Source organism: Scatophagus argus, chromosome 1, assembly GCF_020382885.2.
Source record: "Scatophagus argus isolate fScaArg1 chromosome 1, fScaArg1.pri, whole genome shotgun sequence".
NCBI classification, from domain to species: domain Eukaryota; kingdom Metazoa; phylum Chordata; class Actinopteri; family Scatophagidae; genus Scatophagus; species Scatophagus argus.
In genome coordinates this window covers 13,139,022-13,161,510 of record NC_058493.1, presented here as the reverse complement: position 1 = coordinate 13,161,510, position 22,489 = coordinate 13,139,022, and the positions used below count along the sequence as shown (strand labels likewise).

General features: G+C 40.6%; 1 protein-coding gene and 1 long non-coding RNA gene across 2 annotated transcripts; both read left to right on the top strand.

Annotated features, from left to right (window-relative positions):
* The first annotated feature begins 528 nt into the window (after positions 1-528).
* On the top strand, positions 529-20,499 carry hk1 (hexokinase 1). Its single transcript, XM_046384568.1, has 21 exons — positions 529-905; positions 8,013-8,175; positions 10,772-10,920; positions 11,023-11,142; positions 11,390-11,485; positions 11,685-11,784; positions 12,007-12,190; positions 12,745-12,900; positions 13,027-13,114; positions 13,360-13,505; positions 13,700-13,892; positions 13,978-14,089; positions 14,214-14,362; positions 15,482-15,601; positions 15,849-15,944; positions 16,041-16,140; positions 16,227-16,410; positions 16,596-16,751; positions 16,889-16,976; positions 17,593-17,738; positions 18,563-20,499. The coding sequence occupies exons 1-21, from the start codon at positions 843-845 to the stop codon at positions 18,708-18,710; spliced, it is 2,757 nt and encodes a 918-aa protein (XP_046240524.1). The 5' UTR covers positions 529-842; the 3' UTR covers positions 18,711-20,499.
* On the top strand, positions 2,459-5,505 carry LOC124056788. Its single transcript, XR_006843016.1, has 2 exons — positions 2,459-2,568; positions 2,602-5,505. It is a non-coding gene; the product is annotated as an uncharacterized LOC124056788 (long non-coding RNA).
* Positions 20,500-22,489: the final 1,990 nt, after the last annotated feature.

The following is a 22,489-nucleotide window of genomic DNA, read 5'->3' as shown; positions in this document are numbered from 1 at the left end:
CGGAAAACAGCAAAAACACGCCCATTAGAATTTCTCAGAGCCTTTTTAGACCAATAGTCCAAAATCTGAACACATGAAATTGTGATTTTCACATGTTGTTGGCCTCTTTCCTGCCTCCTCCACTTCCTCTCAGCCCAGTGACAAATGAGCGGCAATAGAGTACTTTGACCATGACTAACCTTATGAGTCATTTTCTTACTAACCCATGTTGAATGGTACGTAACTTTACAACTTCCTCGAAACAGTAAAAACCCAAATTCCTTCTTCAGTTCACTTCCCTGTTTAGCTCTTTCCTCCCCCCTCCCCGCCTCCGCCCTAATCAGGCAGGGCCCCTTTTCCTACCACCTCCATCACTGAGTTTGCCTCCAAGGCGTCAGTAGCCCAGCCAATTACAGAGAAGAGGATATGACACTCACCAGCCCACAGTCACTCCCTCTCTATCCAATGAGCTCAGAGACTGTGGGCAGGGCTCATGTTTTAGCCCTCCCTTCTTCTCTCTCTCTCTGCCTCCTGCAGCTAAACTTGCTGTCTCACTCATGTTTCCTGGCCACCCTCACATGCTCAGAGAGAGGAAGAGCTGTAGAGTCTTAGCGGCACATGAAGCAGCTCTGTCTATTTTAAACCACACCAGACTGGATTCAGGATAGTTTTATACCTCTTGCGACGTGTGACAGATTGCATGTACAAAGTAGAGAGAGATCAGAGTTTAACTTCTTATTTTTTTTACCTTTTTATTTTGGATTTTTCTCCATCTTACTGTAGGTGAACGTGTGTGTGTGTGTGCGCGTGTGCGTGTGTTTGAGTGAGTCTGCATGTGAGTGTGAGAGAGGAAAAGGAGCAGGATGATTGCGGCCCAGCTACTAGCCTATTACTTCACTGAACTCAAGGATGACCAGGTTAAAAAGGTGAGTGCTTCTGTTTCTTCCGCCTCCATTTTTCCTCCATTTTTAAAATTATCCCCGCGTGAGCATGTGATGTGAAGAACAAGCCCAGGTTGAGAAGAGAGGAGAGAAGAGGAGAGCATGTGTTTGTAGAGGTCATTGAGTTTACTCATACTGTCATCCTCACAGCTTTGAGTTTTTCAGTACAGTACATGCAAAGAGATGTTGGTTATGTGATAACATCTCTTAAAGGAAGTGAATAAAGGAGAGCGTGTTGTGGGGGTGTAAGATGGATTTGTTGGGTTCATTTCACGATCAGTGACATTTGTTTTTGTAGTGATCAACGTGGCAAGGTGAGACGTGACAAACTGCACAGGGGTGTGAATGTGTAGTAAGATGTGTAAAGAGACATGACACACGGGTGTGTGATTGGTGCCATGATGTAAGTTTTGAGAGATGTGGCAAAGAGGAGGAGCAAGGAAGTCGGAGGCAATGATTAAAGGGACAAATGGTCGGAGGGATGAGAAGCTAGAAGTTGACAGGAAAGAGCAAAGTTATTATAGGGGTCAGTGAGTTTCTTTTATGTTCTCATTAAAATGAGACTCGCACTGTTGTTTCTCTTTGTAGAGCTCAATACAGTCGAAACAGGAAAAGGAGCTAAAGGACCTTTTAGTGAATAAGGAAATCTAGAGCCTTTCGGATCCTTTGGCATGTGATAACAACGGGAATATACTTTCTTTTTTATCAAAAAAGAAAGAGAAAAATCAACTAAGAGTAGAGAGGTGAAGAGTGGCATGCATGCGGTGAACGCCATGAATGTGTGTCTTTCATAACTTCTCAGCGGAGCCTTCACTTCTGGTGTTACACTCGCTGAACCAGTTATTGTTGCCCTGTGTGTGTGTGTGTGTGTGTGTGTGTGTGTAAGGACCTGAGCTTTCCCAGTCACTCAGACAGACATAACAGTTCCCAGCACTTTGAATGTGTAATATTTCCAGGGAACAAATGGCATCCTTTAAACGAATGTGGCCCTGTGAGCTAAAACTGAGTCACAGGAAGTTGAACCTATTTCAGATCTGTTTGTTTATTGCCATGTCTTAACATGTGTTTTATGATTCAAATGTAAAGCAGGGCCCCTTTAAGGTCGCTCCCTTATGATGTCGCATGCCATCACTGATTGTGCATTCTGCATTTTACGCTGATCTTTTTTCTGTATAAATGAGAAAAGCTGTCACACACATTTCCTCCATTTCCCCCTCTGACTGAAGTTGCTGTCTCAGGCCAGTAAAATAATGAAATCTGTATTCATACGATTGACAATACACAAAGCTGCCATTCCCAGGTGTGCCAAAGTCAGATAGGAGTCTGCTTAGGTAAAAGATATTTATCAGCAGCCAGGATCGGACGTAATCCAACACACCTTGCTGCTTCTTTACTCCTGCTCTCTTCCTCTCCGTGCCTCCCTAAAATAGGCCAGCTTTGGCCATGTGACCATAGGTGACAGGAGGGGAAGGCTTAAACACAAATGCACCCACTCACACACTGTGCCAGGTGTGTAATCATTGTGTAGCCTTTGAAAAGGTGTGTCCACGTCCCACCAACAACTTCTCCACCAGTGAAACGTGCAGCTCAGGATTTAAGCAGCTGTAAATGAAAATTTGCAAAGATCTCGTGTGTGTTTTCAGAACAAGTGTGAGTCTCTACAGTTGTCAAAGAGGCTCAGTCGGCTGAATGCGTATCCACTCAGTCCACTGTAGTGTCCTTGACTGCACTCTTTGATACATTGTGGGCTGTTAGTGGGCATCCAAGCAGTGTTTCAGTATGTGTGTGTGTGTGTGTGTGTGTGTGTAGACGATGGGAAGTTTCAGGAGAGGGCACTGTAGAGGACAGTATTTTTCCATATGACAGGGCTTTGTGTGCACAACATCACACATACACAGTGGAGTCAGGTTTCAGTGCTTCCTGAATCACCTGTCAGTGAGGAGGAGTGCGAGGCTTTGTTGAAATGAGGATTGCAAACAGAAAGGACAGGGAGAATGAGTAAAGGGGAAGAGAAAGGGAGGGAAGGAGGGGCAGAGAGAGAGAGAGAGAGAGAGAGAGAGAGAGAGAGAGAGAGAGAGAGAGTGGGTGTGAAATCTGTTCCTGTAACTTAAGCCAAGCTGCAGGCTGTGTGTCAGAGGTGTGTCGAGGGGAAAACACAGCCTTTATAGACGTACAGACCACAAAGGCCTCATGTCACCTCACCAGGGAATGTCTCTTTACACAACATTAGTGGAAAAACTGAGAACTCTAATTTAAAAGAGGTATAAAACTACTTTTTGTCATAAAGCCAGATGACTAGACTGAAAAAGTTTCATTTGAATTATAGGGATTACCCATAGTCACTGTGCACAGGATGGATGGATGGATGGATGGATGGATGGATAGATAGATAGATAGATAGATAGATAGATAGATAGATAGATAGATAGATACTTTATTGATCTCAAGGGAAATTCAAGAAAAAAAGAAGTGAGGATTTACCCGAGCTATGCAAGATCAGATGATGCCCTACTGTAAATAAAGTGCTTAGTTATGATTTCTAGCTGCAGAGTGCTGAGTCACAGTATAATGACGCTAATTTCTTTCCTGCAGCAGAAACTCATATTCATTCTCAGTGACTCAGTGGATTTCTCTTTTGATGTGGAGATATGTGGACAATACCTGTTTTTAGGCCTCGCCCTTTGTAAGCCAGAGCCACCCTGGTCAGCTTGGAGCTCATTGTTATTTAAGTGGGCTATTCAGTTAGCTGATTAGGAACCCATTCTTATTCAAAGCAGTACATTTAAATAACAATCCAGTTTAGCTCGCTGAGTGCTCATGTAATGCATATAAACTGCCACCTTGCTCATGTCTTAGTAAAACCAACACGTATGGTTGTACAGTTGCATTGTATATGACCACACAGTTGGTGGTAAAAGGTGGTGACAGGAGGAATATAACCATGAAGATCAGTGAGTAGCAGGGAGTGGCAGCAGTAAAACTTTTATTTCAGAAGGATACATTTTACGTATGTATTTTGAGACCACACAGTACAAAGTAGACTCTCAATCATCAGTCTTGATATGCTGTAACAGTTTAATACATTTCATGGCTAATGTGTCAACGAACAATTGGCTACCATTACATAAAAGAGTAGTCCACTTTATAGTATTGCACTCCTTTCATGCTGTCATACTCACAATGGGCAGTTTAAAATAAAGTATCCAGATCAAAGTAGCAAAACCAATTCAGTTCAATTTATTTATATAACACCGAAACACAACAACAGTTGTCTCATGACACTTTCCAGTTAGAGCAGATCAAGACCAAACTCTTTAATTTGATTTTTAGATACCCAACAAAACCCCCATGAGCAAACGCTTGGCAACAGTTCCAAGGAAAAACTTCCAGAAACTGTTTACAGTCTTTTTTCAGTCCACTTAGTCTTCTCTCTCAAAACCTGCTAATGTAGCCTTGAGTTGTCAGCCTCAAGCATTGGTGAGGAGCTTCCTTTTTTAAAAAAAATCCTCAAACTTCAGCTCCAGTCCACTCTGATTCAAATATTGTTGGAGGCTCTGGAGCCACAAAAATGTTTTTACAACTTCTCTTCCAAGCCCCGATTTAAGCCTCATTAACATCATCTTGGATGGAAGGTAATGATGGGAATGATGCCCACAGTCTGGACTAGCAAACCTTTATGCCTGTTCAAACTGGCAAATCCAAGTTTCATTACTAAAAAAGTGCAATTTACTATTTCAGTGATTATTCATATAATGTTGAGGTACTACTTGACAGTCAAGGTTTGTCCCTTGTCCCTTGGGGTAAAGAAAATGATCATTTTCCTGAATTAAGATTAATTTAGGGTTTGTGCAGGAAGGCCTCAGTGTTTGCCATCTTCTCAAACACTGGTGTTATTCAGAGCACAGGGATCGGAGAGAACTAGATGGACTCAATCCCAATGACCAGTGGGCTAAAACAATGAGCTACAAACTCCAGAGAGCTGCAGACTGAGTATTGATTCTCAATTGAATCAGCAGCACCAACAACAATTTGACATTACAGGGATGCATTTGTTCCACTGTCTCACAAACATAATGATAAATGTAACTTGAACAAGGTGTTGGTTAAACAGAAGTGTGGATATGTGAGTACAGGACCATGCAGAGTTTGTGAGAAAAGTCAGGGCTTCCTCATCCCCTCTGGAGTTCTACTCCTTATACAGGCATTAAATTCAAATCTACACTCTACATTATTGGCGGAAACTGCAGATATTTATTGCAGAATGTGTTTCACAACTCAGCTTTCATTTCCCCAGGTTGAACAGCTGGATCAAACAGACCAAATGCAAAAAACACATACACAAATTCATATTATATTGGAGGACAAATCAAAAAGATGTCGCAAAGTATCAAGTTAACTTTCAAATACTCAAGGCTGTTCAGTTCAGAGTTCATTATGATAGTGCAGTAAGTACGTCTCAAAGGTCTACAAATGTGTAACATATATCACACAAACATAACCAGGTGCACATAAAATTGAATGTAATCTGGTTTAACTGTAGTGCACCACTCAGAGTAGACAGCATGAAATACTCTGCTTATAAATCTTTTGTCCCGACATGCCAACAAATCGATCACAGTTTGAAGAATATGTTGGTGATGCTATTTAATATGCACACCTGTGGATTATATGAAACAAATTTATTTTGTATGTGTGTTTGAACACACATACTTGTCTCCTTGAGTGGTTTGTGACATGTAGAGGGTGCGTTATTTGTGTGTAGAGACATGTGGTTTGTTTGTTTGTGTGTTTATAGCAGATCAGAAATAACAGACGCTAAAGGCGGAGGATCATTGTGGTTAGGCGCTGTTAACCGCAAAGGAGTCTCTTCAATCTGCTGGGCTTCAGGGTAAAATGCATCTCAGAGTTTACGAAAGTGAGAGGGTACATTTACTCCGCCGTGGGCTCCTGTATGACACAAGCATGTGCTAATGAGTTTTTATCCCAGAGGCAGACTCCACATTTAGACAGAATACAGGGAATGTGACACCTACAGAGGAGTTGGACAGCACTGTTGTGGTTGAGTCTCCGTCCGTGTTGACTTGTTTATACTACTCTGCATGGTTAAACATGATGAAAGCCAAACTGACAACAAAAGTTCTGTCACACTCTTTACTACCAACAGCATGTGCGAGTCATATCAAAACCTGTTTGTGTTTTGTTGTCTTAACTTTTTTTAAATTTTTGCTTAGTTTATTTTTATTTCAGTGTGTGCATACTATCTATCAATAAAATCCAAAATGTGGTGTCATGGACAAATTTCTTCTAAATATATTAAAAATACTAGATTTCTTTAGTGTCAAGGCACATATTTTCGTCACTATAAAATCTGTTTCTGTGGGCAGCAGATGTAAATTTGTTCCTGTAAGTACGCCCACACCCAAACTTGCATTGTCCTGAGCCAGTTACCAAAGAGCAGAGCTGGAAATACATTTAATGTGTGACTCCTGAAGCAGGAAGTTACAGCATTCGGATATGACGCCTGTTACAATGAGCAATACAAGTTAGTTATCACATAGATGTCAACGTGAATACTATAACTATATTACTCTTAGTCATATATTTGTGAGGTTGGAGAGGATGAAATATTTTTGTTTGAAAAGTGACGATTATCAAGAATATGAAAGGAAAGGAAAGGAAAGTGACATATCTTGTCATTGGAGGGAACTCACTCCAACGAAATTTGTTCTCTGCATTTAACCCACCCAAGTGACGTGCACACACACACAGCAAACCCGGGGCAGTGGGCGACCGCGTGCAGCGCCCGGGGAGCAGTGGGGGTTAGGTACCTTGCTCAAGGGTACCTCAGCCATGGACACCGGGACGGGGAATCGAACCAGCGATCCACCGGTTACAGGTCCGACACCCTAACCGCTGATCCACGACTGCCAACCTTTTCTATAAATCAGCTGATTGATTAAAGATATACCATATTGGGGAAAAACAACGTATAGCAAATATATACCCTCTCAGTCATTGCTTAAGACAGAATAGGCGTGTGTTGAGGCGTTTATATATGCAGAGACTCTTCTGTCTGCTTTTTCTTCTCAGAATTTTGTTGTGTTTAGCATGTTTCTGGGTGTCAGTTCATTTTAAAAAAGATTAAATAAAGAAACCATCTTTCTCCAGAATTGCTTATTGGTGTGTTTAGAAACAGCAGCTGACAAATCCTGCATAGTATGCCTTCAATCAACTAATTGTATTGTGCATGTAAATACTGTTGGGCAGTTTCAATTATAACAAAGCATCATATTATATAAGCTCTTTGTATGTTTTGAATGAAAAAACTAATGAGTAAATAAAGCTGTAGTGCAGCAAAAACTATATTTCCACCTGAGTTTTAGTACAGTAGAAGTATAAAGTGTTAAACTTCTTAAACGCAGCACTTATGTAAATGTACTTGGGTACTTCCCACCGCCACCAACATGAAATTTAGCCAGACTTACGATTTGTAATAGTGGGTTCTTGGTGAGTCACATGTCATCACAGATTGTGACAACAGTGGATTTCACCAGGATTGTTTCACATCCGTTACACGGGGGGGGGGGGGGGCATATACGATATGTTCAAATGTGCTGAGCTTTAAGGCACACCTTGCCGTGCTTTATCTGTGGGTCTGATACTACTGGTACACATATGACAGTCAGTTTATTGTCAGAGACTGACACTGTCCCATAATACGTACCCATAATAAAGTCACAGGGAACACCCTTCTGTGCATAACTGTCTTGATAACCGCATAGGAAGAGCGTCCTCTACTTCCTGGTATTTGTGGCTCACACTGATGATGTTTTTTATTAGTTACTATATATTAGATACTGGATATTAGAGTGTACAGTGTGACCACAATATCATGTGGTGAGTTAAAGTAAAAGTAAAGCAAGATAAAAACTTTTCTGTCGCTCTAAACTGAGAGTGAATTAGCTGGTGTCAGAGGATAGTGGTGTGTGTGTGTGTGTGTGTGTGTGCATGTTAATGTATTGTCCTGGTTACAGACTGATGCTTAATGGTTAAGATTAAGGATATTAACACCTAATATTTGTTTGTTTTCAGATTGACAAGTACTTGTACTCCATGCGTTTCTCTGATGAGACGTTACTGGACATCATGCAGCAATTTCGAAGGGAGCTGGCCAAAGGACTGGGTCGGGACACTAACCCAACGGCCGCACTGAAGATGCTGCCAACGTTTGTGCGGTCAATCCCAGATGGCTCAGGTTAGCACCTCTAATCCGTACTGTAACCGTGATTACAAGTGCTGTACTTTCTTTGATGAAATCATAGCATCAAAATCAGTTTGTATGAATGAGTATCATCAAAGGTCAGGCTGCACAGTCAGCTTTGAAAATTGGTATTCTCACCAAAAAGAAAACCTTATGGAGTAGAGTGTTTGGACTCTGACCCAAATTTGGAGAAGCCTTTTTCATAATAATAAACCAGTGAAGGAAGAAGTATAAAGATCTTTTACTTGAGTAAATGTACTAATACCATGCTGTGAAAACACTCCACTACAAGAAATATTTGTCTTGAAGGAAATCAGTGACAAAAAGTACAATATAGTACCTTTCATCCCAGAGCCCAAGCTAATCCAAACTCAGAAGGCAAACATTTCCTCTTCCTATCACAGAGTTTATTCTGCACTTAAATATTATCATCCTCTCTCTCTCTCTCTCTCTCTCTTTCCCTGTCATTATGTCATTGTCTGCCACTGTCTAATCCTAATTTACTGCAGGTGTTCTGTACTCATAACTCACATGAATGTGAATCAGAATGCCCATATCCTGTACTTGCTGTACTTGGGGAGGAAGGTGTCCATACATTACAATTGAGAGACAAATTTTGTTGCTATCGTCAGTCGAATATTAATAGAAGCCGAGCCCTCTCTCTGTCTCTCTCTCTCTCTCTCTTTCTCTCTCTTGCTCCCCTCACCTGGGAACACATCTTGGCACAAAATAAATCTTAAATCTACTTTAGTCTACAACGTGAGAGCCTTACCTACAGACACACGCATACACACCAGAGATTACCACTAATCCTGCTGTCATTGTAAGAGATAGTGACAATCACAGTCAGAATCCTAAAGTTACAACTAATTTAACAAAATTAAAAATTTATAAAATTATTAATTAAAAATTAGGTTGAATTAAGATGATTATTCTGTGTGGTTATTGACAGCAGCAATTCACATGTGTTCTTTTGCCATCTTCTTGCCGTGAGCTACTGCAATATGTTTTATTATATGTGTGCAGATAACACTGAGCAGCACTGGAAACACTGGAAAATTTATCTTGTTATTGCATGGCTCAGTTATCTGTCTTTCCACTGAGCCACAGAAACTTATTAGAAATATTTTATGAAATGCTGAATTACTTATTTTTTAGTGGTTTTGTCTGCTGTATTTACATTCCTTTCAGATAGATTATCGGTCAGTCTGCACCGATGACCTGACCTTGCATTCCAATCCGCGCAAAAAGTTGCAGCACAAGATCAAAATAACATGAAATTACATTACTGGGTGAAGGTAAAAATGGCTCTAATGTCATTAGAAAAAACAAATCATCACTGATGTCTCAGAAACACATCTATATACTGGCTGTGAAGTAGTGCTACGCTAAGCACTAAACTCTGAGCCTACTGCAGGAACACCAAGAATTTTCTGATCAGTAGGATATGTTGTTAGTTCTTCATAGATGTGACATGAAGGGTGACAGGTGGCTCACTAAGTATTTGGAGCTGAAAGAAAACAGACTTTATGTGCAGTGGGTTAGAGGGCACAATCTGGTTTATCACTTCTTATCAAAGGTCAATACACCTTCTGAGCTCTATTACTAAAGAGTTATGATAAGCAAAGAAAGCTTGAAATCAATTATGCTCCTTCAGAGACAAAGGTAAAACCAAAAGTGACCATGGACTAAACATCTGCCATAGTTTCATGGGATTTAACATTAAGAATACTCTTAATCTTAATCAGAGCTTCACAACACAGCACACTGTCTGTACACAAAAAAATAACTGCTTACAATGATTAAGACATAATGAGTATCCCACAGTGTTTTAAGGTTTGAACAACAGTGTCGGTTTGAATAAAATGGTGTTGCTACACCTTTAGGTTTGCTGATTTTTTTTCCTTTCTGTTTGCTGTTTAATTTACTCATTTTCATTTCTGATAAGCTCCCGATCAGGTGATATGGCCACTGTAATGCACCTGGTTCGACCGGGCAATCATTAACCAGAAAGTTTATCTTGCAGAAAATACTTAAGCAAACCTTCAGTGTACCTACCAGCATACACACACAGAGATACACTACATAGACAAAAGTATTGGGTCAACTGACCAGTACACCAACAGGGACTTTAATGACACTTCATTCTAAATACACAGACTGCTCTGCAGCTATAAAAGCTCTTCTGGGAAAGCTTTCCACAACATGTTGGAGTGTTTCTGTGGGAATCTTTGCCCATTCGTGCAGTAGAGCAACAGTGAGTTCAGGCACTGATGTCGGACCAAAAAGAATAGAAGCTACACTACCTCTTAAATTCACTGTAGAGTAATAGTCAAAGCTCTGTTTGCTCAGCTAACAGAAGAAAGATATACTGATAATGCGTGTCTTCCTGTTGAGTAATGTCCCAGTCCGATACTGTGTTGTTCAATGTGTGTTCATTTTTGTTATGAAAAAAAAAAACTCTTGCTAAAATTAGTTAATGAAAGAAACACCCATCTAATAGAGATCAAAATGTCAAAGTATCCCACTGGAAATGGGCATTCCCCTGCCCTTTCCTCAGCCCGTCATCCTACTTTTCTTGTCTCAACAGAGAAGGGAGACTTCATTGCGTTGGATTTGGGTGGCAGTAACTTCAGGATCCTCCGCGTCAGAGTGAGCCATGAGAAGAAACAAACTGTTCAGATGGAGAGTCAGATCTATGACACACCAGAAGACATCATACATGGCAGTGGAACAAGAGTAGGTTTATACTGAAACACACACCAACACACACACACACACACAGAGTGTGTTTTCAACTCAACCTGAGACAACCTCTTCCTCCTTCCACATCTGTTCCAGCTGTTCGACCATGTGGCAGAGTGTCTTGGTGACTTCATGGAAAAACACAGCATCAAAGACAAGAAACTTCCAGTTGGTTTTACCTTCTCCTTTCCCTGCCAGCAGAACAAACTAGATGAGGTAAAGCAAAATTAAAAATCAACTCACTGATTAAGTTCTCATCCAAGGCTGGGCAGTATCTTTCTTGACTGGACTATTTGCAGTATACTAGACTTCTTTGTGTCGCATGACATTTTCTACTTTTGTTAAAAAAAAATTATTCAAATGTCTCAAGATTACCACACACTCCATTATGAGTTGTAACAGAAACTCCATCCAGCATCATATCTGCATTGTTTCAGCTCCCTCTCTCTTTGTTTTTCTGCAGGGCTTTCTGATGACATGGACAAAGAGGTTCAAGGCCAGTGGAGTGGAGGGAATGGACGTTGTCAAGCTGCTCAACAAAGCTATTAAGAAACGAGGAGTGAGTCTCACCTTCTGCCCCATTTTCGCTCATTTGATGCCACACTTCATTCCTGTGGTCTGAAGCAATCAAACATGTTTTTCCTAGTGCATCTGGTTTAATTGGAAGTGGGATGCAAAACTGCACAGGTGACAGCAAACTATAGCTGTAAAAGAAAAAGGACAAAAAAACCTTATGTCTGTGCTTTGATTGGTTTCAGGACTATGACGCTGACATCATGGCAGTAGTGAATGATACTGTGGGAACGATGATGACCTGTGGTTTCGATGACCAACGCTGTGAAGTCGGCATCATCATCGGTACTGTAACAATTTCCATTTGAGTAGTCGAGGAACCACAGAGATTCAAGAGTGTATTTGTCATTGTTAAAATAAGAACACTAATATGAAATAAACTATGTAAGAATTAAAACTCCAACGTCTGTTCATCAAGGACAGGGAACAGGTTACTTGTTTCAATTTTAATGAGTCAAACAGAAATGAGATGAAACTGTGAGAGGACATGTGTTTCTCTGTGCTTAGGCACTGGCACCAACGCCTGCTACATGGAGGAGCTGCGTAACATCGACCTGGTGGAGGGAGACGAAGGCAGGATGTGTGTGAACACCGAGTGGGGGGCCTTCGGAGACGACGGCAGGCTGGAAGACATCAGGACAGAATTTGACAGAGAGATAGACCGAGGCTCCATCAACCCAGGAAAACAGCTGTATGTCAAACCAAACGTATTACAGCCCAATACACCTCTCACATTATCCAGATGAGCTACTTTGTGTCAGAATCAGCTGATGATTATCTGTCCGTTACACCACCAGCTGTTGCTTATTCATCTGGGCAGAGAGCAAGATTATCATAATTTAGCAAATTGCATTCATTTGTTTTAAAACAAAAAATCTGTCAAGTTAATTATTTTTAAGTAGTTTTCAAAAACTTAAATGACAGCAGTGTGCTCTGTTAATATGAAAAGAAAAGCCAGAGCTGTTCGTTGGCTCTCTGCCCTTGTTGCACCACACTGAAGGTTTTTCTAAAAACCTGACATTCCTATAACCTCTAAGGCGAGCACACCTGAATCGGCACATTAACAGGTAATAAGGCTTCAGCTGCTAAAAGCTCAACTTGTGGCATCTTTAACTATTAGTGAACAGCAGTTGGTTGAACAAAGAATGGTCGAGTGATATTTACGCAAAGCTCAGGATATTTAACATCCGGTTTCTGCGTGTTTGTTTTACCCACTTCCCCTATTTGTTTTTCACTGTGACATAGATTTGAGAAGATGGTCAGTGGTATGTACATGGGGGAACTGGTTCGTCTCATCCTGGTAAAGATGGCCAGAGAGGGCCTGCTGTTTGAGGGAAGGATCACCCCTGAGCTGCTCACTAAGGGCAAGTTTGAGACCAAACACATCTCAGCCATAGAGAAGTAAGTCTCACTGCTTTTAAACTTCCATGTGTTGTCGTAATGGAGTGGAAAGTAAATCATTGAAACTTGAAATCGTAAATGTCTCTGGTCCATCATAGCTTCTCTGTCTCTGTCTTTCTTGTTTAGGAGTAAGGAGGGGTTATCCAAGGCCAGGGAAATTTTAATCAGACTTGGTGTGGAGCCTTCAGCCGACGACTGCATTGCTGTCCAGCATGTGTGTAATTGTTACTGAAATCTCTCTTCAAAGAGGCCAGTTAATAGGGAAGCAAAGTATTTTCAAGTATTTAATGTAAAACATAAGACAAGAATCAGAATTACTGAGGTAATATAGGTTTCTTTCCAACACAATTGAAAGTAGTTTCTATTGAAGTGTATAAAAAGAGTTTTCATAAAATGAAAAATGCTTTCTTTATTTTATTCTGCACTTTGTCAAGTGTCTCTGTTGCCCTCCTCCTTCAGGTTTGCACCATTGTGTCTTTCCGCTCCGCCAACCTGATAGCTGCAGTGCTGGCAGGCATCCTACTGAGGCTAAAGGAGAACAAGGGTGTGGCACGACTACGAACCACTGTAGGCATCGATGGATCTCTGTACAAGATGCACCCACAGTGAGTGACGATGAGATTAAAATATGTGTGTTTGTGTTGATTTACCATGCTCACTCAGCACTTTACTTTGCTTCATTAACTTTGCTGTGGTCAGGTGTTTGGAAGGAGCCTTATGTTGTGCATTTTATCCCTCATCAGTACACACTGTCCAGAGAAGACCACCATTCTTAATGAAACTCTTTTATCTATTTCAGATATGCCCGTCGCCTTCATAAAGCAGTCCGGCGTTTGGTTCCGGACACTGACGTTCGCTTCCTCCTATCAGAGAGCGGCAGTGGAAAAGGAGCAGCCATGGTGACAGCTGTGGCCTACAGACTCGCCGAACACTCACGACAGATTGCCCAAATACTGTCCGAATTTCGTCTGACGACCGAACAGCTGCTAGAAGTGAGATACTATAGTGTGTTTTGAATGTGTGTGTATCTTTCACAGTGTGTTACTTCACTGTCTAATATAATCTAAATTTCTCCAGGTAAAGAAGCGAATGAGGACAGAGATAGAAAATGGCCTTTCAAAGAGCACTCAGGACTCTGCTACTGTCAAAATGCTGCCAACCTTTGTACGAAGCACTCCTGATGGCACAGGTGACACACATACATGTATTTAAGAAATATATGTATTTAAAGTGTGTGTGTGTGTGTGTGCGCGCAACATGGTGATTGTTTTATTTATTCATTTGTCTGTCTCTCTGTCTGTCTTGTTATCCAGAGAATGGTGACTTCCTGGCTTTGGATTTAGGAGGAACTAACTTCAGAGTTCTGTTGGTCAAGATTCGTTCTGGCAAGAGAAGAACAGTGGAGATGCACAACAAAATCTACGCTATTCCTCTGGAAGTGATGCAGGGCACAGGAGAGGAGGTGAGATCCATCAGTCATTTGACTCAGTAATCTGTAATACACCCACTGACGTGATGCAAACAACGCATTCAGATGGAAGTCAGAAGTGAGAGTGAAAAACTCTGACCTCAACCTCTGCTATCTTGGTGCTGTGAAGATTATTGGAGGTCGAGGTGTGTTGACTGTTGGTTCACAGGTAAGAAGACAGAAGCAGGAAAGGAGCTCGATAGGTTAGAGGTGGACAGAGAGGTTGCTTGCTTGCTTTAAAACAACGAGTGGAACTTAACTCTCGTGCATTGGAGGAAGTTAATCCCGTCTGTCACCTCTGGCCTCTTCATTCTGTCAGTGTTTTACAGAAGTGGCTCTATTATATTGTTATTTCACGTTTTCACTTATTTTTTAGAACCAAACCTCTTCTTAAGACTGTGCCCACTTTGTTATGGGACAACCTAAAACTACTAGACGTTAGTATGTGTTCTCTGTGATACTGCACAGTTCCCAGTGTATTTCTGCCCAATACTGTATTAAGAAAAGAAAAAGGGAAGAAAAACACCACTAATGACTCTATGGCCTCACCTCAATCAGTGGCATGCTTTCCATCAGCCATCCAGGGCAAAGTCTGACGAGCAGTGTAGCAGCATTTTTCTCGTTTCTGCTCAATATTAAAGGACTGTTGTTACATTTGTCGTTCAGCTCCGTATTTGTGTTATAACTACTCCTCCAAACCATTGCTGGAAATTTCCAGTCAAGTGTCATGCAGATTTAACAGGGATCCACTAAATTCCACCTTTCTCTTTCACTGGTCTGTTCTGCCTGCAAACCAGTTGAATTATATAGCAGTTCTGTATAACTAAACCTCGAAAATATGTAAATCCGCTGCATCCACAGTGATATGACATTTAAGGTGTTCTTTGAAAGCCAATGTGAGTCTGTTGTGTGCCTTTTTAAAGCCCTGAGGGATAGCATTTTTTATATTTTATAATAGAATTAATTTGTTAATACTGCCAGATAGAACACTAATATGGTACAGTAATAAATCTAATGTAAGGGTGTAATGTAATGTAAGTAATGTAAGCGTAAGGAAGTGTTTGTGATATATGCACTGTGTTTTAACATATTGTCATAAATTTCTTCCTCCAGTTGTTTGATCACATTGTGCAGTGTATCAGCGACTTCTTGGACTACATGGGGATGAAGAATACTCGTCTTCCTCTGGGATTCACCTTCTCGTTCCCCTGCCGACAGACCAGCCTGGACGCTGTGAGTGGACAAATCTTCCCTTTCTGATATATTGTACTGGGTACTCTACTGAGCACCCATATCACCAGTGCCAAAAGAAAAATAATCTAAATGTTTCCAAAATGTTGATTTTTGGTCAGTTTTGTTTTTAGTTTGACAATACTGTGTTTCTTGAATGCAGGAGCAGAACTTTCTTAGCTTTTAACAGACAATGAAATACTTGCATTCTATTTAAATTAAGTCAGCTGTCTGTTATGTGTGTGTGCAGGGCATCCTGGTGACATGGACCAAGGGCTTCAAGGCGACAGACTGTGAGGGAGAAGATGTGGTGGGACTGCTGAGAGAGGCCATAAAAAGGAGAGAGGTAGGATATGAGGAGCAGCATCATTCAGTTAAACATGGCACTATGGGCATACTTGTATTCTGTGATGTTGCATCATGTTATATGTTTCCTCTTTAGGAATTTGACCTGGATGTAGTGGCCATAGTGAATGATACTGTGGGAACCATGATGACCTGTGCCTATGAAGAACCCACCTGTGAGATTGGCCTTATTGCAGGTTAGTTTCCCCTTTAGTTTCCCCTCCTTTTGATGGATATACTGTTTTCTGTTCTCTGTCCATCTAATGTGCCTGTCTGATTGTAGGTACAGGCAGTAACGCATGTTACATGGAGGAGATGAAGAACATTGAGATGATAGACGGAGATGAGGGACAGATGTGTGTCAACATGGAGTGGGGAGCTTTTGGAGACAACGGGTGCCTTGACGACATGAGGACAGAGTACGACCGCTTAGTGGATGACTTCTCTCTCAATCCAGGCAAACAAAGGTTAAAACCCCATTCACACACACACATTTTAAGTTCACCTTTTTCAAGTCAGAAACACCTGTTAGTGTATTAACCCTTAATTTCCGAGACTCATATCATTATGAATGATTTCCAATACGTGCAGACACGTGTATATGACCATTTACATGTATGTCTGTATGTATGTGCTTGTATGTGTATTACAGATATGAGAAAATGTGCAGCGGCATGTATCTTGGGGAAATTGTGCGGAACATCCTGATAGATATGACCAAGAGAGGATTCCTGTTCAGAGGGCAGATTTCTGAAACACTGAAGACCAGAGGCATCTTTGAAACTAAGTTCCTCTCACAGATAGAGAGGTAAAAAAAATAAATTATCATGGCTTGTTTCACTGCTACTGATGTTCTTACTTCTTAAAGCTGTGCTTGGATTTTTGATCTGGACTTAATTTCCCTTCTGCTAATGGTTCAGTCTTTATGTCTGTGTCTTTCTCCAGTGACAGGCTGGCTTTGCTGCAGGTGAGAGCTATCCTGCAGCACTTAGGGTTGGACAGCACCTGTGATGACAGTATCATAGTCAAAGAGGTAAGGTATAGTGAGATACATATGTGTGCACATAACAAAGCCTTATACTGAAATATTCTTACAAATCAATCAAAACACTAGCCCACAAGCACCTCAGCCTCTGATAATCCATCCATCCAGGGCAGTCTTGACTCTTTTTGCACCTCAGATGGTGTTGGGAGTGATTATACACTCAGCTGCCAGTTGATTCAGTTCATCTAGCCAAAATAGAAACTGTCCTGCATTAAACAGTCCTGCAATAAATCCCACTTTAATGAAGATTATAATTTTCTGTTTTTGTTGAAAGTGCTTCAGAGAGGTCAGCAGTGTAAGCTGATAAAGAAAGGTGTTTCTATTATTCTGTCCATTCCATTTAAATCAGTGAGGGTAGGCTAAAAAGCAGAAAGACCTCTGTATAATACAATACAGTTAGTGGACACTATGAAAGAGTCTGAGCCTCACAATGTGTTGTTATCACTCTTGTCTTGTGAAAGATGCGAGCCTATGTGACTATACAAAAGTTAGTTTATATTTATTTTCAGTGTTTGTGGAGTGATACATTTTCTGGCTCAGCCAACTGTGGCACCACAGTGTGTTGAGTGTTGTAATAATGATAATGGTTTTTATTGTCCCACAGGTATGCGGGGCAGTGTCACGACGTGCAGCTCAGCTGTGTGGGGCAGGAATGGCGGCCGTGGTCGATAAGATCAGAGAGAACCGAGGACTGGACCATCTGAACGTCACTGTAGGGGTGGACGGGACACTTTACAAACTGCATCCACAGTGAGTTGAACTCATCAGTTACGGACAATACAAAACTGGTCACTGTCCACGTAACTTGTGGTGAGCAGGATATTCTGTCAAGGTTAAGTGACCGCTTTAAAGGACATGTTTTTATGTTCAAATACAGCTAATGACACATTTAGCGTCATCCCATGTCAACTGTCTTTGTTTAATGTAAATGCTGAAGTGGAAATAACTATGCACAAGGCAAGTGAAAATACACAAAAGCAGGCTCGACCAGTTGTGGATTACAAGCCTGAAATGTGCTACAGGTCATCATTATACGTCAACAACCAAGCTACCTCGTTTGCATTTACACTGACAAGATAGCTAAAGCTAAACGCACTTTTGTTCTGAGCTGCTGATCATGTGCACTTTTCTGATCAACACTACACCACACAAATTACTGTCATGTCAATTAACCTATTAACGAATAAAGTAAAATATTCATAATGTTAACACTGAGCCAAACAAGTACTTGTCTCATGCATTATTGCATAGAGACCATGTTGAATCATGCTTCATTTAGGGACCAATTAAATACAGGATGTGTGGTCAGTTGCACAGTATAGGATAGACACTCACTTTTTTCTTTTGTTATGTTATTTTTAACACGTCTTCGACAAATTCGTTCTGTCCTTCTAACAGCACCAGCTATATCATTCATGCTAAGCTAGCATGACCAAAATATTGTTTTGACGTTGTGGTACCTCCATATACACATCATTGTTTAACTTTAATGACAAATCCAAAATCTTTTCTGTTGTTTGTGTCCAGTGTTTGTCACTTCATGCTGTAACATGATGTGTCTTGTCTGTGTCTAGTTTCTCCAGGATCATGCACCAGACAGTAAACGAACTGGCTCCTCAGTGTAATGTCAACTTCCTGCTGTCCGAGGACGGCAGTGGGAAAGGAGCGGCGCTGATCACGGCTGTGGGCTGCCGCCTGAGACAGGAGCTGAACAGCAAATAAAATCTCTTCTGCCTCGCTATTACCTCCCCACTTCTCTAGATCACCCGCCTCTCCTCCCCTCTGTTCTCTCCCCTTGTCGCCTTTCCTCCCGAATCAAATCAGTCCAGTCAATATGTCCAGTAGCTGCTTTAGCCCGTCTACATGACTGCGAGAAAGAGAGAGAGAGTGGAGACAGCTTTCTCTGCTGTGTTATCTAGCACAGTCAGACTCTATGCTGTAGTTAGATTATATTTGATTATCCATTGTAACAGTACCCAGACTCTTAAGGGTTTTGCAGTTCTGTGATTTCTGAGGTTAAACTTGTCCTAGAGATAAAACATGCACAATCAACTCCTGTAAAAATGTGCAGGGAAGAAAAGAGTCCTCACACTTCCTGAATGCTCCTTTTAACTGTTTATCATTGCCGCCTGGAGGATTCCTCTCATAAACGCTGTCTGTTACAATATATCAAGTATAACAGTTGCAAGGCAATTTCCAAAAACGTTAAAGAAAAAAAAAACGTTTTAATCTTGCAACATGTTCAGTAGATGCAGGCACATTAAAACACTGTTTCAACACAAAGTAACCAAAGTGTTTGCGCTGTCGGCTACCGACGGTCTTTACGACAAGACTTGAAAGGGATATGAGGTGTTATTTAAATGCATAATGAGACAAAAAGGAATGTGTTTGCTTTAAAGTTTTTAATATTTTACCCAGGCATAGTACAATATGTTATACATATATTGTTGCTATTTATTTTATTTTTGTATCAAGAGATGCTGAAAAATGTTCCTGTTGCAATAACGAAGCACACAGAGGAAGTCACTGTACAAGTCCCCTCAGACAGTATTTGTCCTGTCGTGCAGGATTTACTAAACCATGTCAGGGGCAAAAGCGTGACAACAAAGGGACTTCTACCATGCTCTATCTGCAGAGAAAGCCATGTCACGTGCTTGTTGAATGTGCAGATCTGATCTAATTTATGACAACAATCTTATCATCTACTGTAAAATATTTTCAAAGAGCGCCTGCATTTTAGAATTTCCTTGAGTAGAAATTCTGTTGTTGGTACTAATTGTCTTAAGAAGTGCTGGCCAGCCTCATCATCACAGCGAGTCTTACCTGTTAATCAACAACAGCCACAAAACACGAATGTGGTGCTACCAGTGATGCCAGCAGAACAACAATGGCCAAACTGTGTCTGAAAGTGGCTGAAACTTTATGGGGAATAAAACCTTTTAAGAAATACAGCTTATCCCCACACTCACTCACTGTACTCCATCTGCTCCTAAATGCTCAGGTGGGTGTTTAGTGAATTACTGTACGTTTCACACAAGTAGCAGCTCATGCAGTCACAAATATTTATTTTTCCTCTTTAATAAAATCAAATAATCAGGTGATTTCTGTTAATGATACCAATTGACAGACGGGTGGATTTATTCACTGGAATTTTTCTGTTTTTTTTCTTTCTTCCTTTCTTTTTTTAAATCTAGACTATTAAAAGAGAAAAGTTTTTTAAAATCAAGTTGACAGTTGTCCAAGGATGGATCTTTGCGATGCTGCAGTACATTTACTGCCATCTTTGTGGCTTTTGGGGGAAAGATTAGCTCAAACCCAACCTGAAGCCAAACTGCCAGGATAAAGAGGGTCAGCATCTTCAGCAGGTCCTAGACTACCCCGACTCGTCCCCAGAAAGCCAGCTGCACATGCCAGACACTTTAATCTCTTTGCTTCTGTCCATAAAACCCTGACCGTATCTGTCCAACGCTGTCAATCACTCAGTCACTAAATAAAGACAAACCTGTGTCAATCTGATGTTGTTTTTCGTTGTTTTTTTTTTTTTTAGGGAGGGCGGCAACAGAGATTTTGCACTCATGCTGCTCAGTAGTGTGTTCAGAGATCACTGTTCAGTAAGCTCAAGCCCCCACGTCTGTCAGCATCAGACCTTCTCAAGTGTCCTTTAGCAAGACACAAAGTCTGCACAAGCTCCAAGGACATTTACTGCACCAAATGTCTGACTGCTCTGTGACAAAAACAAAAACAGTTGCATGTGGTGGGCTTCCAGCACACAGAAAGTTGTGATTATTATTCATAGTTAAAAGATCCAAAACCTGGTTACAATAAAAATTGTTTTTTTAAAAAACTATTATTCCTCTGTAATAAAAACGCACCAGGAATGTTTAATTATTTAGCCAATCAGAGGCTCATTTTCTACAGCTTATTGCACTGCATTGCATTTCTTCCACTGGATGATAACCCACCCCACCAGTTTGCTACTGAAACTGCACATAGATACATATACAGTCACATTTATTAAACATATTAACAACTTTTATTTAGGCCACAAACAACTAACCTGCTCTTTGCTACAGACAACAAATACAGATGTTTCACCGTGTGTCACTGTGTGTGCTTTCAGACATCAAACATTGTCACAAGAAATGAAAAGTTTTTCTCTACATTTGAAATGTTAACACTTACAGGCATCATGACCCAAATGTACTTGTGTAACAAGTCCCATATTCACATTTCCATTTAAACAGCATATTTTACATTAGTATTCTCCATAGATGACAAAGTTACATTTCACATCAGATTCTTCTAGCAGCACGTTAAATTTTTTTAATTTTTTTTTTTACTGTACACGGACCATAGAAAAATTTACAGTTACCATATATGAACCAGGGAAATCACTGAAACAGTGAAATCACAATATATGAGCAACATACTGTATGAATGCACACTATGTGTTGAAGAATGGCACTGTGCAGTAACAGATATGTGCTGACAATTTCATTTACAATGAGGGAGAGCCGGCAAATTCTGTTAAAGAAGTTAAATTGAAGGCTGATTTTCTTTTGAACACGGTACAGTAATCAGTCCATGTGATGGGTGGTCGTCTCACTGCTACTGAAAATGCTGAAAGCTGATGGTTGCACTTTCACACAGGACTTTCTGTAAGCATTTTCTTACTTCATTCTGTCCACATTGGCCATACAGCTCCACGTACAGTTTCACTGTCATGGGTATTTTACCTCCTGTGGTACAAATCAGTAATTCTGTGTCCCATAACTGGCACATCATCTCGCATGAGATACTTGAGTTGCACGACTGCAGATGAAGTTATTTCAGTTCTAACAGCGTTGACAGTGGTATTTAAGAAATGCCCTCATTGCTGAATTTATGTATTAAATTGCTAACTCCGCACAAACTACAGGAGAGGTTTTCCTTCAATAAGTTCCCAATAATTGACTTTAATTATCACAGCATTATGATTAGTGAAGAGATCAAGAAGTAAATGTCCCCATGAGTAAAAAAAAAACCAAAACATTTTAAAATAAGAAGAAAGAAGTGCAAAGTCCAGGAGAGTGAAAGAGAAGGACAAAGACACAAAAACAACAATATTAAGGCTCGGTTCTGATGCCAGTGGACTGTTCATCTGTGTGCTTTTAAAAACCAGAAACTCTATAGTTACACCAAAATATCAGAGAAAAAGATAGTCAGGAATGGAAGAAGGAATGTAGAAGAAGAAGGAGGAGGAGGGGCTTAAGCAAAAGAAATGTATGATGGAGGGATTTGTCTTCCGACTTTCCTACTGACAGCAAACACCAACAATGGATTAAGATTGTCCTGTTGTCCAGTACACAAGTGTGGTTTCTGCCCTTTACTAACTAACTGTTTTCTAAATGCTCATATGGCCACTTTGGCAACAAACATCCATCAGTTTGACAGTCACATTCATTTATATATCCCTCCAAAAAAAAAAAAAAAAGAAGAAAAAAAATCTTAATGGTCCCAAG